Source organism: Oncorhynchus gorbuscha, unplaced genomic scaffold (genome assembly GCF_021184085.1).
Source record: "Oncorhynchus gorbuscha isolate QuinsamMale2020 ecotype Even-year unplaced genomic scaffold, OgorEven_v1.0 Un_scaffold_390, whole genome shotgun sequence".
Taxonomy (NCBI): domain Eukaryota; kingdom Metazoa; phylum Chordata; class Actinopteri; order Salmoniformes; family Salmonidae; genus Oncorhynchus; species Oncorhynchus gorbuscha.
The window spans coordinates 475,823-489,422 of NW_025745238.1; the positions used below are offsets into that span (position 1 = coordinate 475,823).

Consider the following 13,600-nt stretch of genomic DNA (forward strand, 5'->3'; position numbering starts at 1 on the left):
CATGTCTCTGTGTTGATCTAACCCATTAGTGTCTGTAGTAGATGTCCGGGGCTCATGTCTCTGTGTTGATCTAACCCATTAGTGTCTGTAGTAGATGTCCGGGGCTCATGTCTCTGTGTTGATCTAACCCATTAGTTTCTGTAGTAGATGTCCGGGGCTCATGTCTCTGTGTTGATCTAACCCATTAGTTTCTGTAGTAGATGTCCGGGGGCTCATGTCTCTGTGTTGATCTAACCCATTAGTGTCTGTAGTAGATGTCCGGGGGCTCATGTCTCTGTGTTGATCTAACCCATTAGTTTCTGTAGTAGATGTCCGGGGCTCATGTCTCTGTGTTGATCTAACCCATTAGTGTCTGTAGTAGATGTCCGGGGGCTCATGTCTCTGTGTTGATCTAACCCATTAGTTTCTGTAGTAGATGTCCGGGGCTCATGTCTCTGTGTTGATCTAACCCATTAGTTTCTGTAGTAGATGTCCGGGGGTTGATCTCATGTCTCTGTGTTGATCTAACCCATTAGTGTCTGTAGTAGATGTCCGGGGCTCATGTCTCTGTGTTGATCTAACCCATTAGTTTCTGTAGTAGATGTCCGGGGGCTCATGTCTCTGTGTTGATCTAACCCATTAGTTTCTGTAGTAGATGTCCGGGGGCTCATGTCTCTGTGTTGATCTAACCCATTAGTTTCTGTAGTAGATGTCCGGGGCTCATGTCTCTGTGTTGATCTAACCCATTAGTGTCTGTAGTAGATGTCCGGGGCTCATGTCTCTGTGTTGATCTAACCCATTAGTGTCTGTAGTAGATGTCCGGGGGCTCATGTCTCTGTGTTGATCTAACCCATTAGTTTCTGTAGTAGATGTCCGGGGCTCATGTCTCTGTGTTGATCTAACCCATTAGTTTCTGTAGTAGATGTCCGGGGGCTCATGTCTCTGTGTTGATCTAACCCATTAGTGTCTGTAGTAGATGTCCGGGGGCTCATGTCTCTGTGTTGATCTAACCCATTAGTGTCTGTAGTAGATGTCCGGGGCTCATGTCTCTGTGTTGATCTAACCCATTAGTGTCTGTAGTAGATGTCCATGTCTCTGTGGATCTCATGTCTCTGTCTCTGTGTGATCTAACCCATTAGTTTCTGTAGTAGATGTCCGGGGCTCATGTCTCTGTGTTGATCTAACCCATTAGTGTCTGTAGTAGATGTCCGGGGGCTCATGTCTCTGTGTTGATCTAACCCATTAGTTTCTGTAGTAGATGTCCGGGGGCTCATGTCTCTGTGTTGATCTAACCCATTAGTGTCTGTAGTAGATGTCCGGGGGCTCATGTCTCTGTGTTGATCTAACCCATTAGTGTCTGTAGTAGATGTCCGGGGCTCATCTAACCCATTAGTCTGTAGTAGATGTCTCATGTCTCTGTGTTGATCTAACCCATTAGTTTCTGTAGTAGATGTCCGGGGGCTCATGTCTCTGTGTTGATCTAACCCATTAGTGTCTGTAGTAGATGTCCGGGGCTGTGTTGATCTAACCCATTAGTGTCTCTGTGTTGATCTAACCCATTAGTGTCTGTAGTAGATGTCCGGGGGCTCATGTCTCTGTGTTGATCTAACCCATTAGTGTCTGTAGTAGATGTCCGGGGCTCATGTCTCTGTGTTGATCTAACCCATTAGTGTCTGTAGTAGATGTCCCTCTGTCTCTGTGTTGATCTAACCCATTAGTGAGTAGATGTCCTGGGCTCATGTCTCTGTGTTGATCTAACCCATTAGTGTCTGTAGTAGATGTCCGGGGCTCATGTCTCTGTGTTGATCTAACCCATTAGTGTCTGTAGTAGATGTCCGGGGGCTCATGTCTCTGTGTTGATCTAACCCATTAGTGTCAGTAGATGTCCGGGGGCTCATGTCTCTGTGTTGATCTAACCCATTAGTGTCTGATGATGTCCGGGGCTCATGTCTCTGTGTTGATCTAACCCATTAGTGTCTGTAGTAGATGTCCGGGGCTCATGTCTCTGTGTTGATCTAACCCATTAGTGTCTGTAGTAGATGTCCGGGGGCTCATGTCTCTGTGTTGATCTAACCCATTAGTTTCTGTAGTAGATGTCCGGGGGCTCATGTCTCTGTGTTGATCTAACCCATTAGTGTCTGTAGTAGATGTCCGGGGCTCATGTCTCTGTGTTGATCTAACCCATTAGTGTCTGTAGTAGATGTCCCATGTCTCTGTGTTGATCTAACCCATTAGTTTCTGTAGTAGATGTCCCCCCGGGGGCTCATGTCTCTGTGTTGATCTAACCCATTAGTGTCTGTAGTAGATGTCCGGGGGCTCATGTCTCTGTGTTGATCTAACCCATTAGTTTCTGTAGTAGATGTCCGGGGCTCATGTCTCTGTGTTGATCTAACCCATTAGTGTCTGTAGTAGATGTCCGGGGCTCATGTCTCTGTGTTGATCTAACCCATTAGTTCTGTAGTAGATGTCCGGGGGCTCATGTCTCTGTGTTGATCTAACCCATTAGTGTCTGTAGTAGATGTCCGGGGGCTCATGTCTCTGTGTTGATCTAACCCATTAGTGTCTGTAGTAGATGTCCGGGGGCTCATGTCTCTGTGTTGATCTAACCCATTAGTGTCTGTAGTAGATGTCCGGGGGCTCATGTCTCTGTGTTGATCTAACCCATTAGTTTCTGTAGTAGATGTCCGGGGGCTCATGTCTCTGTGTTGATCTAACCCATTAGTTTCTGTAGTAGATGTCCGGGGCTCATGTCTCTGTGTTGATCTAACCCATTAGTTTCTGTAGTAGATGTCCGGGGCTCATGTCTCTGTGTTGATCTAACCCATTAGTTTCTGTAGTAGATGTCCGGGGGCTCATGTCTCTTCTAACCCATTAGTTTCTGTAGTAGATGTCCGGGGCTCATGTCTCTGTGTTGATCTAACCCATTAGTGTCTGTAGTAGATGTCCGGGGGCTCATGTCTCTGTGTTGATCTAACCCATTAGTTTCTGTAGTAGATGTCTCATGTCTCTGTGTTGATCTAACCCATTAGTTTCTGTAGTAGATGTCCGGGGGCTCATGTCTCTGTGTTGATCTAACCCATTAGTTTCTGTAGTAGATGTCCGGGGGCTCATGTCTCTGTGTTTCTCTAACCCATTAGTGTTGATCTAACCCAGTTAGTGTCTGTAGTAGATGTCCGGGGCTCATGTCTCTGTGTTGATCTAACCCATTAGTTTCTGTAGTAGATGTCCGGGGGCTCATGTCTCTGTGTTGATCTAACCCATTAGTCTTTAGTGTCTTGTCTTCAGGCTCTGCCCCTCAGTGATGCACCCTGGGATACCTCTCAGGAAATGGCTCTGTTTGGCTCCCCATTTCAGTTCTCTCTTTCCCCCAACGATCCGGGGTCTCTGACTCTCTTAATCTTCTCTCTCCTTCTCCCCCTCTCTCTTTTCCCCCCCTCCTCTCCTCTCTTTCTCCTCTCTTCTCTCTTTCTCCTCCCCTCCCTCTCTCTCTCTTTCTCCTCCCCTCCTCTCTTCTCTCTTTCTCCTCCCCCTCCTCTCTTCTCTCTTTCTCCTCCCCCTCCTCTCTTCTCTCTTTCTCCTCCTCTCTTCTCTTTCTCCCCCTCTCTTCTCTTTCTCCTCCCCCTCTCTCTTCTCTCTTTCTCCTCCCCCCTCTCTCTCTCTTCTCCCCCCTCTTCTCTCTTTCTCCCCCTCTTCTCTCTTTCTCTTTCTCCCCCTCCTCTCTTCTCTCTTTCTCCCCCTCTTCTCTCTTTCTCCCTCCCCTCTTCTCTCTTTTCTCCTCCCCTCCTCTCTTCTCTCTTTCTCCCCCTCCTCTTTTCTCTCTTTCTCCCTCTCCCTCTCTCTTCTCTCTTTCTCCCCCCTCTCTCTCTCTCTTTCTCCCCCTCCTCTCTTCTCTCTTTCTCCCCCTCCTCTCTTCTCTCTTTCTCCCCCTCCTCTCTCTCTTCTCTCCCCCTTCTCTTCCCTTTCTCCCCCTTCTCTCTTCTCTTTCTCCCCTCTCTCTCTCTCTCTCTCTTCTCCCCCTCCTCTCTTCTCTCTCTCTCCCCCTCCTCTCTTCTCTCGCCCCCCTCTTTCTCCCTCCTTTCCATCCACCTCTATAGCAAAATCTACTGACTTGGACTTACTGTGGAACACATGTTTCCCTTTCCGGTCCTCCAGGAATCCCCACTAACACGGCCAAGCCTCAGGGCTTCTCCGTACGCATGGAGACTGCTGTGCCTCTGGTCACCCAAGCTCCCTCCATCCAGCCCCTACAGATCAGACCTGGGCTCATCACACAGGTAACGAGAAGAGGGGGGAGCGGGAGAGAGTCTATAGTATTCGGGCTCGCTGTGATTGAGTGATTCAGACCAACAGAGAAACTGACAGTGAAGGAGAATCAGCAAGACACAGCCTGGATGCATTTGTGCTGGGGATGTTTTGAATGTATTCAACTGAAATGTTGAATTTCAGTTGAATACATTCAACTTAACCCAACCCCTCTGAATCAGAGATGTGTGAGGGGCTGCCTTAATCGTCATCCATGTCTCCGGCACCCGGGGAACAGTGGGTTAACTGCCTTGCTCAGGGGCAGAACTACAGATTTTTACCTTGTCACCTCGGGGATTCGATCCAGCAATCTTTCAGTTACTGGCCTAACGCTCTAACCACTAGGCTACCTGCCCCTTTATACCACGGAATGAATAAGTTTAGATAGCTATAGAAACCATGGAAACGGTGTTCCTCTCCCTTGCAGCAGACCTGGTCTAACCGCCCCCAGCAGATCCTGGTGCCCGCCTGGCAGCAGGTGACTTCAATGGCGCCCCCACCAGCCACCATGGCGTCTGACACTGTGGCAGGCCCACAGAGACTGGGAGAATGGGGGTGAGTGCTGTCTGTCAGCTGTTGACTGTCTGTGCTCTTTAGCGACCGTCAGTAACTCATTCATTTTTTTCTCCGTAGGGAGCCAATAGGGAAGCTCCAAATGAATTTTTTGAAACTGCATTGTCTGTCAGTCTGTTTTGTTGCTATGCTCTACCCTTGACAAGGACTTCTCTGAGAATATAGGACACAGTGTGATGGCTGTCTTGCAAACTGATGGAGAATGAGTCACATGCCTCTCCTTTGAAGCAGGCGAGTGAGATCAGTCAGTTAAGTCTCTAATATAGATAATAACCTTTGGCTCGTTACCCCGTATTGTCATTTGCAGGAAGGTGCGTCCCCATGGCAACCAATACAGCTCTATGATGCCCCACCACCATCAGCCGTTCTTAACCAACCAGATGACCATGTCTGCCCACCAGCCAATCAGCATAGGCATCGCACACGTGGTGTGGCCACAGCCCTCTGCAAACAAGAGAAACAAGCCCTGCTTTAACAGGTAAACACACACACACACACACACACACACACACACACACACACACACACACACACACACACACACACACACACACACACACACACACACACACACACACACACACACACACACACACACACACACACACACACACACACAATCTGATCATTAAAAAAACCTTCCTGTCATTTATTTCTCCCTAGAGGCAGCAATTTCACCTACAACACCAACACCCAAAACTCAGCATGCCAGTCCCCAAAGATGGCCGACACCACGAGGAATGTCCCAGAGGATAGATTCCCAGAGGCGGGGCGAGCTGCACAGCTGGAACCTGAACCGGAGCAGGTGGAGGAGCCTCGCTGCTGTAAGGCAGGTTCAGACTCTGAGGAGCAGTCTGTCTCTTATAAGCAGCGGCAGGCCATGGTGATGTCTGATCTGGCCAGCCCCACTGTTACTGTCATTAGTATCAGCAGTGATGAGGAAGAGGAGGAGGAGGAAGAGAGAACACGGAGACACTCACTGGGGCAGTAAGTAACTATCAAGCTCCTTCACAATCAGTCTCTTCAAATATCCACCACAGTCCACAATCAGTCTCTTCAAATATCCACTACAGTCCACAATCAGTCTCTTCAAATATCCACTACAGTCCACAATCAGTCTCTTCAAATATCCACTACAGTCCACAATCAGTCTCTTCAAATATAATAATATAATAATAATAATATATGCCATTTAGCAGACGCTTTTATCCAAAGCGACTTACAGTCATGTGTGCATACATATCCACTACAGTCCACAATCAGTCTCTTCAAATATCCACTACAGTCCACAATCAGTCTCTTCAAATATCCACTACAGTCCACAATCAGTCTCTTCAAATATCCACTACAGTCCACAATCAGTCTCTTCAAATATCCACTACAGTCCACAATCAGTCTCTTCAAATATCCACTACAGTCCACAATCAGTCTCTTCAAATATCCACTACAGTCCACAATCAGTCTCTTCAAATATCCACTACAGTCCACAATCAGTCTCTTCAAATATCCACTACAGTCCACAATCAGTCTCTTCAAATATCCACTACAGTCCACAATCAGTCTCTTCAAATATTGAAGTCACTTTTTCTTTCTCTTTCTGTTTCTCTTTCTCTCCCCCTTTCTGTTTCTCTTTCTCTCCCCTTTCTGTTTCTCTTTCTCTCCCCCTTTCTGTTTCTCTTTCTCTCCCCCTTTCTGTTTCTCTTTCTCTCCCCCTTTCTGTTTCTCTTTCTCTTTCTCTTTCTGTTTCTCTTTCTCTCCCCTTTCTGTTTCTCTTTCTCTCCCCTTTCTGTTTCTCTTTCTCTCCCCTTTCTGTTTCTCTTTCTCTCCCCTTTCTGTTTCTCTTTCTCTCCCCCTTTCTGTTTCTCTTTCTCTCCCCCTTTCTGTTTCTCTTTCTCTCCCCCCTTTCTGTTTCTCTTTCTCTCTCCCTTTCTGTTTCTCTTTCTCTCTCCCTTTCTGTTTCTCTTTCTCTCCCCTTTCTGTTTCTCTTTCTCTCCCCCTTTCTGTTTCTCTTTCTCTCCCCCTTTCTGTTTCTCTTTCTCTCCCCCTTTCTGTTTCTCTTTCTCTCTCCCTTTCTGTTTCTCTTTCTCTCTCCCTTTCTGTTTCTCTTTCTCTCCCCTCCCTTTCTCTTTCTGTTTCTCTTTCTCTCTCCCTTTCTGTTTCTCTTTCTCTCCCCCTTTCTGTTTCTCTTTCTCTCTCCCTTTCTGTTTCTCTTTCTCTTTCTGTTTCTCTTTCTCTCCCCCTCCTTTCTCTTTCTGTTTCTGTTTCTCTTTCTCTCCCCTTTCTGTTTCTCTTTCTCTCCCCCTTTCTGTTTCTCTTTCTCTCTCCCTTTCTGTTTCTCTTTCTCTCCCTTTTCTGTTTCTCTTTCTCTCTCCCTTTCTGTTTCTCTTTCTCTCTCCCTTTCTGTTTCTCTTTCTCTCTCCCTTTCTGTTTCTCTTTCTCTCTCCCTTTCTGTTTCTCTTTCTCTCCCCCTTTCTGTTTCTCTTTCTCTCCCCCTTTCTGTTTCTCTTTCTCTTTTTCTGTTTCTCTTTCTCTCCCCCTCCCTTTCTGTTTCTCTTTCTCTCCCCTTTCTGTTTCTCTTTCTCTCCCCCTTTCTGTTTCTCTTTCTCTCCCCCTCCCTTTCTCTTTCTCTCCCCCTTTCTGTTTCTCTTTCCCTCCCCCCAGGTGTAAGGGCAGTGCTGAGTGTGAGGCGTGTCAGAGCACAGTGAGTATGGAGAGAGTATGTTCCCTCAGCAGTCCAGACAGCACCCTCAGCACCAGCTCCTCTGCCTCAGCCCAGTCCAGCACCTCACCCTGCAAACGCCCCAACAGGTATGACCCAATGACAACAGCCGCACACATACATGTTGGAACCTAACCTAAATGTTGCACCTACACCTGTCATACAGTGTGATTGCTCTTGTCTGTTACAGTATAGAATGTATACTCTCTATGTGATTGCTCTTGTCTGTTACAGTATAGAATGTATACTCTTTGTGTGTGATTGCTCTTGTCTGTTACAGTATAGAATGTATACTCTCTGTGTGTGATTGCTCTTGTCTGTTACAGTATAGAATGTATACTCTCTGTGTGTGATTGCTCTTGTCTGTTACAGTATAGAATGTATACTCTCTATGTGTGATTGCTCTTGTCTGTTACAGTATAGAATGTATAATCTCTGAGTGTGATTGCTCCGGTCTGTTACAGTATAGAATGTATACTCTCTATGTGTGATTGCTCTTGTCTGTTACAGTATATCAAAATCAAATCAAATCAAATTTATTTATATAGCCCTTCGTACATCAGCTGATATCTCAAAGTGCTGTACAGAAACCCAGCCTAAAACCCCAAACAGCAAACAATGCAGGTGTAAAAGCACGGTGGCTAGGAAAAACTCCCTAGAAAGGCCAAAACCTAGGAAGAAACCTAGAGAGGAACCGGGCTATGTGGGGTGGCCAGTCCTCTTCTGGCTGTGCCAGATTATAACAGAACATGACCAAGATGTTCAAATGTTCATAAATGACCAGCATGGTCAAATAATAATAAGGCAGAACAGTTGAAACTGGAGCAGCAGCACAGTCAGATGGACTGGGGACAGCAAGGAGCCATCATGTCAGGTAGTCCTGGGGCACGGTCCTAGGGCTCAGGTCCTCCGAGAGAGAAAGAAAGAGAGAATTAGAGAGAGCATATGTGGGGTGGCCAGTCCTCTTCTGGCTGTGCCAGGTGGAGATTATAACAGAACGTGGCCAAGATGTTCAAATGTTCATAAATGACCAGCATGGTTGAATAATAGTAAGGCAGAACAGTTGAAACTGGAGCAGGAGCATGGCCAGGTGGACTGGGGACAGCAAGGAGTCCTCATGTCAGGTAGTCCTGGGACATGGTCCTAGGGCCCAGGCCAGTTGAAACTGGAGCAGCAGCATGGCCAGGTGGACTGGGGACAGCAAGGAGTCATCATGTCAGGTAGTCCTGGGGCATGGTTCTAGGGCTCAGGTCCTCCGAGAGAGAGAAAGAAAGAGAGAAGGAAGAATCTGTTTACACAGGACACCGAATAGGACAGGAATGATAAACAAACTGACCCTAGCCCCCCTGACACATAAACTACTGCAGCATAAATACTGGAGGCTGAGACAGGAGGGGTCAGGAGACACTGTGGCCCCATCCGAGGACACCCCGGACAGGGCCAAACAGGAAGGATATAACCCCACCCACTTTGCCAAAGCACAGCCCCCACCCACTAGAGGGAAATCTTCAACCACCAACTTACCATCCTGAGACAAGGCCGAGTATAGCCCACAAAGATCTCCGATTGGGGTGGGGGGGGACTCAGGCCGACCACAACAGTGAATCAACCCACCCAGGTGAGTCCCCCCCCAGGGACGGCACGAGAATGCCAGTGACTCAGCCCCGTAACAGGGTTAGAGGCAGAGAATCCCAGTGGAAAACGGGGAACCGGCCAGGCAGAGACAGCAAGGGCGGTTCGTTGCTCCAGAGCCTTTCCGTTCACCTTCCCACTCCTGGGCCAGACTACACTCAATCATATGACCCACTGAAGAGATGAGTCTTCAGTAAAGACTTAAAGGTTGAGACCGAGTTTGCGTCTCTGACATGGGTAGGCAGACCGTTCCATAAAAATGGAGCTCTATAGGAGAAAGCCCTGCCTCCAGCTGTTTGTTAGAAATTCTAGGGACAATTAGGAGGCCTGCGTCTTGTGACCGTAGCGTACGTATAGGTATGTAATGCAGGACCAAATCAGAGAGGTAGGTAGGAGCAAGCCCATGTAATGCTTTGTAGGTTAGCAGTAAAACCTTGAAATCAGCCCTTGCTTTGACAGGAAGCCAGTGTAGAGAGGCTAGCACTGGAGTAATATGATCAAATTTTTTGGTTCTAGTCAGGATTCTAGCAGCCCCTAGCACTAACTGAAGTTTATTTATGCTTTATCCGGGTAGCCGGAAAATAGAGCATTGCAGTAGTCTAACCTAGAAGTGACAAAAGCATGGATTAATTTTTCTGCATCATTTTTGGACAGAAAGTTTCTGATTTTTGCAATGTTACGTAGATGGAAAAAAGCTGTCCTCGAAATGGTCTTGATATGTTCTTCAAAAATGAGATCAGGGTCCAGAGTAACGCTTGGTCCTTCACAGTTTTATTTGAGATTGCTCTTGTCTGTACAACCATTAAGATTAATTGTCAGATTCAACAGAAGATCTCTTTGTTTCTTGGGACCTAGAACAAGCATCTCTGTTTTGTCCGAGTTTAATAGTAGAAAGTTTGCAGCCATCCACTTCCTTATGTCTGAAACACATGCTTCTAGAAGGGCAATTTTGGTGCTTCACCATGTTTCATTGAAATGTACAGCTGTGTGTCATCCGCATAGCAGTGAAAGTTTACATTATGTTTTCGAATAACATCCCCAAGAGGTAAAATATATAGTGAAAACAATAGTGGTCCTAAAACAGAACCTTGAGGAACACCGAAATGTACAGTTGATTTGTCAGAGGACAAACCATTCACAGAGACAAACTGATATCTTTCCGACAGATAAGACCTAAACCAGGCCAGAACATGTCCGTGTAGACCAATTTGGGTTGTATAGAATGTATACTCTCTATGTGTGATTGCTCTTGTCTGTTACAGTATAGAATGTATAATCTCTGAGTGTGATTGCTCTGGTCTGTTACAGTATAGAATGTATAATCTCTGAGTGTGATTGCTCTGGTCTGTTACAGTATGTCAGATGACGAGCAGGAGAGCGGTTGTGACATTGTGGACGGCTCGCCTTCCTCCGACTCCTCTGGCCCTAGCAACAGTCCCTTCACCGAACAACGCTACATCGCCGATGGCAACCAGAACCGTGGGCCCCGTGTAGCGTGTGTCGCCCCGGTAACGGAGCCCAGAAAGCCGGCGGTGCGCACCATGGTGGTGCCGCCCATGAGGGTGCAGAATAACAACCCCCACCCACACATCAACGAGACGCTAGGCAACACCAGTAAGCATCTAACACACACACACACACACACCTTAGACACCTGATTCACCCACAGGAAACAGACAACCGGCTGATTCACCCTAGACGTGCACTTGACACACCTGGTTCACACAGCCCTATGGTTGAACAAACAGGTTCAGTAGTCATGAACAGGTGGCCACAGTTCTCTCATCATAGGTAACCACAACAGACACACCTTGCCCAGGGCAGACAGGGCAGCAGAAAACACAGCAGGTCACATGTACAGTACACACTGGAACCTGGAACCCAGTAGTAACTTTAATCTGTCAGGACTGTCAGTGATCAGACACACACGGACACAGGGCTAACAGGGTCACAGCGGGTCAGATACCTCGTCACTGCTGATGATGTCTGCTCCACAGGTCACATGGTGTGCGATTACTCCTCGTTTATAGGGCACAGAGGTACTCGCAGGTGATTATGGCTGCAGCCCTGACCTCTCACCTCAGGCCTCTTGGCTTCGGCCTCTGGAGTGGACTTGTGTTTCCTGTAGACTGTCTAATCTGGTTGCAGCTGGCTTCTTGTTGACAGCCCTTTCTTTGAATCTATCCTTTATTCTACCTGTGTGGATCTGGAGCTTATGAAGCTATGTATGACAGGCTTAACATCCCCTGGAATGCTTTACAGCCTGACTTAGGCCTTCATAGACATGGATGACAACCAGACACGTGCACACGCGCCACATTGTGCTCGCTGGCTGTCATGAACACCTAGATGTTTATGAATGCGTTCATGGGGTGTTACCGAGGGGTTATGTATGTCATATGTAGGCTTCATAACAGCTGTGGTCTTCTCCCTCTGTTCCTGGGGCTGGGCTTTTTTAAGGTCCCTGTTTATAGGTCATTTATAAATCCTCAGTGAAAATCACACTGTCTCCTATGGCCTCTCATGTCCCAGCCAGGCCCCTCCCATAGCTGACATTCAGAAACACTCCCCAGCTAAAGCCCACAGAAAAGGCCACAACTTGCTATTCTAGTGCAACTAGGGGGGTATTAATAGCCAATGGTATGACCCCCACTATGAATACGAACCAGCTTACTTACCCATTTGGCTTCCATCCCTTCACAAGATCCCAGATCAGTTCTAGTCTATTTATAAACACCCACATGATGCTTGGGGAACAGATGGCACTTGTTAAAGAGCTGTGTTTGGTCAAACCCAGTGGAAGTCAGTGGTGAGCATGCAACATCTCTACTGTCACAATTTTTACATTTACATTTAAGTCATTTAGCAGACGCTCTTATCCAGAGCGACTTACAAATTGGTGCATTCACCTTATGACATCCAGTGGAACAACCACTTTACAATAGTGCATCAATGACTGATGGATACTACAGTCAGGGTTTAACTCTACTGTCTGTCTCTGTGGGTTGATGCTGCTGCCCTGTCATGATGTCTGTGTTTAAACTCATCCCTCTCTTTCATCCCCCCCCATCTCTCTCATTGTCTCGCTCTCTGTTTCTCTCTTCCTTCCAGTCTTAGAGTCTTTCCAGTTCAAAGGGCGAGGTATCCCGGGCCGTCAACCGCACCACTCCATCCCCCTCCTCAACCGGCCACAGAAGATCACTGCATTCCAGCACCAGCAACAGCAGCCCATGGGATTTGGACAGGTCAGCATGCACACGCGCACACATGCGCGCACACACACACACATGTAATATGTGATATCTAACCATCCCTCTTTCTCTCCATTTCCAGCTCCAGCATTACGGCTCCTGCCACCAGGAATGGAATGGAAACTATGCCCACCGGCGCCCGCAGGCTTACATCCCCCCCACTATGCATGGGCACTCCTTTACCCTACCCCACGGCAGCCCCAACCACACTTCAGGCCCCCGCCATCACCCCCACCCGCACGGCCAGCATACTCTTCTGTCCTACCCCCCCCCTGGGCCCCTGGTCACAGCAGCCCCTGTGGCCCACATCCTGGCCTCCCCTGGGGCTTCACGGCCCGTCCTGCAGCCCGCCTACAGCATCTCTCACCCGGGCGGTATCGTCCACCAGGTCACTGTGGGCATCAACCCCCGGCTGCTGCCCTCGCCCACTCTCCACCCCCAGGGCCAGTTCAAGGCCCTCTTCCCCCGCACCCCTACATGGCCTCGCCTGCCTACGCCACCTTCCCCCTCAGCCCCACCAAACTCAACCAGTACCCCTACATCTGACAGGGTCCCGGAGCGGCCCACCCTCCAGATGCACCTCGCACCCCCCGGGGGCCAAGCGAGCAGGAGGGGCCTCCTTCTCAGAATACACAACAAACAACCACAACATGGTTTTCATGTCCAGAGCCATGGCACAACCACAGAGAAACAAGCTATTTTTATCAATCATGTAGAATTGGGTGCAATTGAAATATGAGATATAAAAAATAAAATCACAAAGTTTGGGTGGAGGATGGTGAAATGGAGGATGAGGAGGGGGGCAAGGAAGGATGGATGGAATGATTGAATGAGGATAAGTAACTCACTCTCTGTGTTTTGCACATTTAATATACCTTCACATTAGCTCTTCTACCAATACTCCTCAAAAAACAGGTGACTAATCGGGTGGCGTTGCTAGGTCAGACCTTATCCCAGCTATTTTTCTATATTGCCTTCTGAACGTGTGCAAGACACATCCACATTTGTAAAGCCATCCCAGTCTCTAGCTCGATAGGCCGACAGGTGCACATGTTGTCCACGGTGTGTGTCGTACCGCGTTTGAAGTATTTGTACCTTTTCTCAGTGTCTTTGGTGTTTTAAAATGTGGAGTCACTTAACCGAT

The 13,600-nt window shown here is 47.9% G+C and overlaps 1 protein-coding gene across 1 annotated transcript in view; it reads left to right on the forward strand.

The window, feature by feature from the left end:
- LOC124018097 (homeodomain-interacting protein kinase 3-like) overlaps positions 1–13,219 on the forward strand; it is a 92,745-nt gene extending 79,526 nt beyond the window's left edge. The window contains 9 exon segments of the mRNA XM_046333367.1: positions 4,074–4,253; positions 4,709–4,836; positions 5,162–5,332; positions 5,518–5,841; positions 7,516–7,662; positions 10,560–10,819; positions 12,317–12,450; positions 12,539–12,926; positions 12,929–13,219. Coding sequence (XP_046189323.1) covers positions 4,074–4,253; positions 4,709–4,836; positions 5,162–5,332; positions 5,518–5,841; positions 7,516–7,662; positions 10,560–10,819; positions 12,317–12,450; positions 12,539–12,926; positions 12,929–13,002 — 1,806 coding nt within the window. The 3' untranslated portion in view covers positions 13,003–13,219.
- Positions 13,220–13,600: the final 381 nt, after the last annotated feature.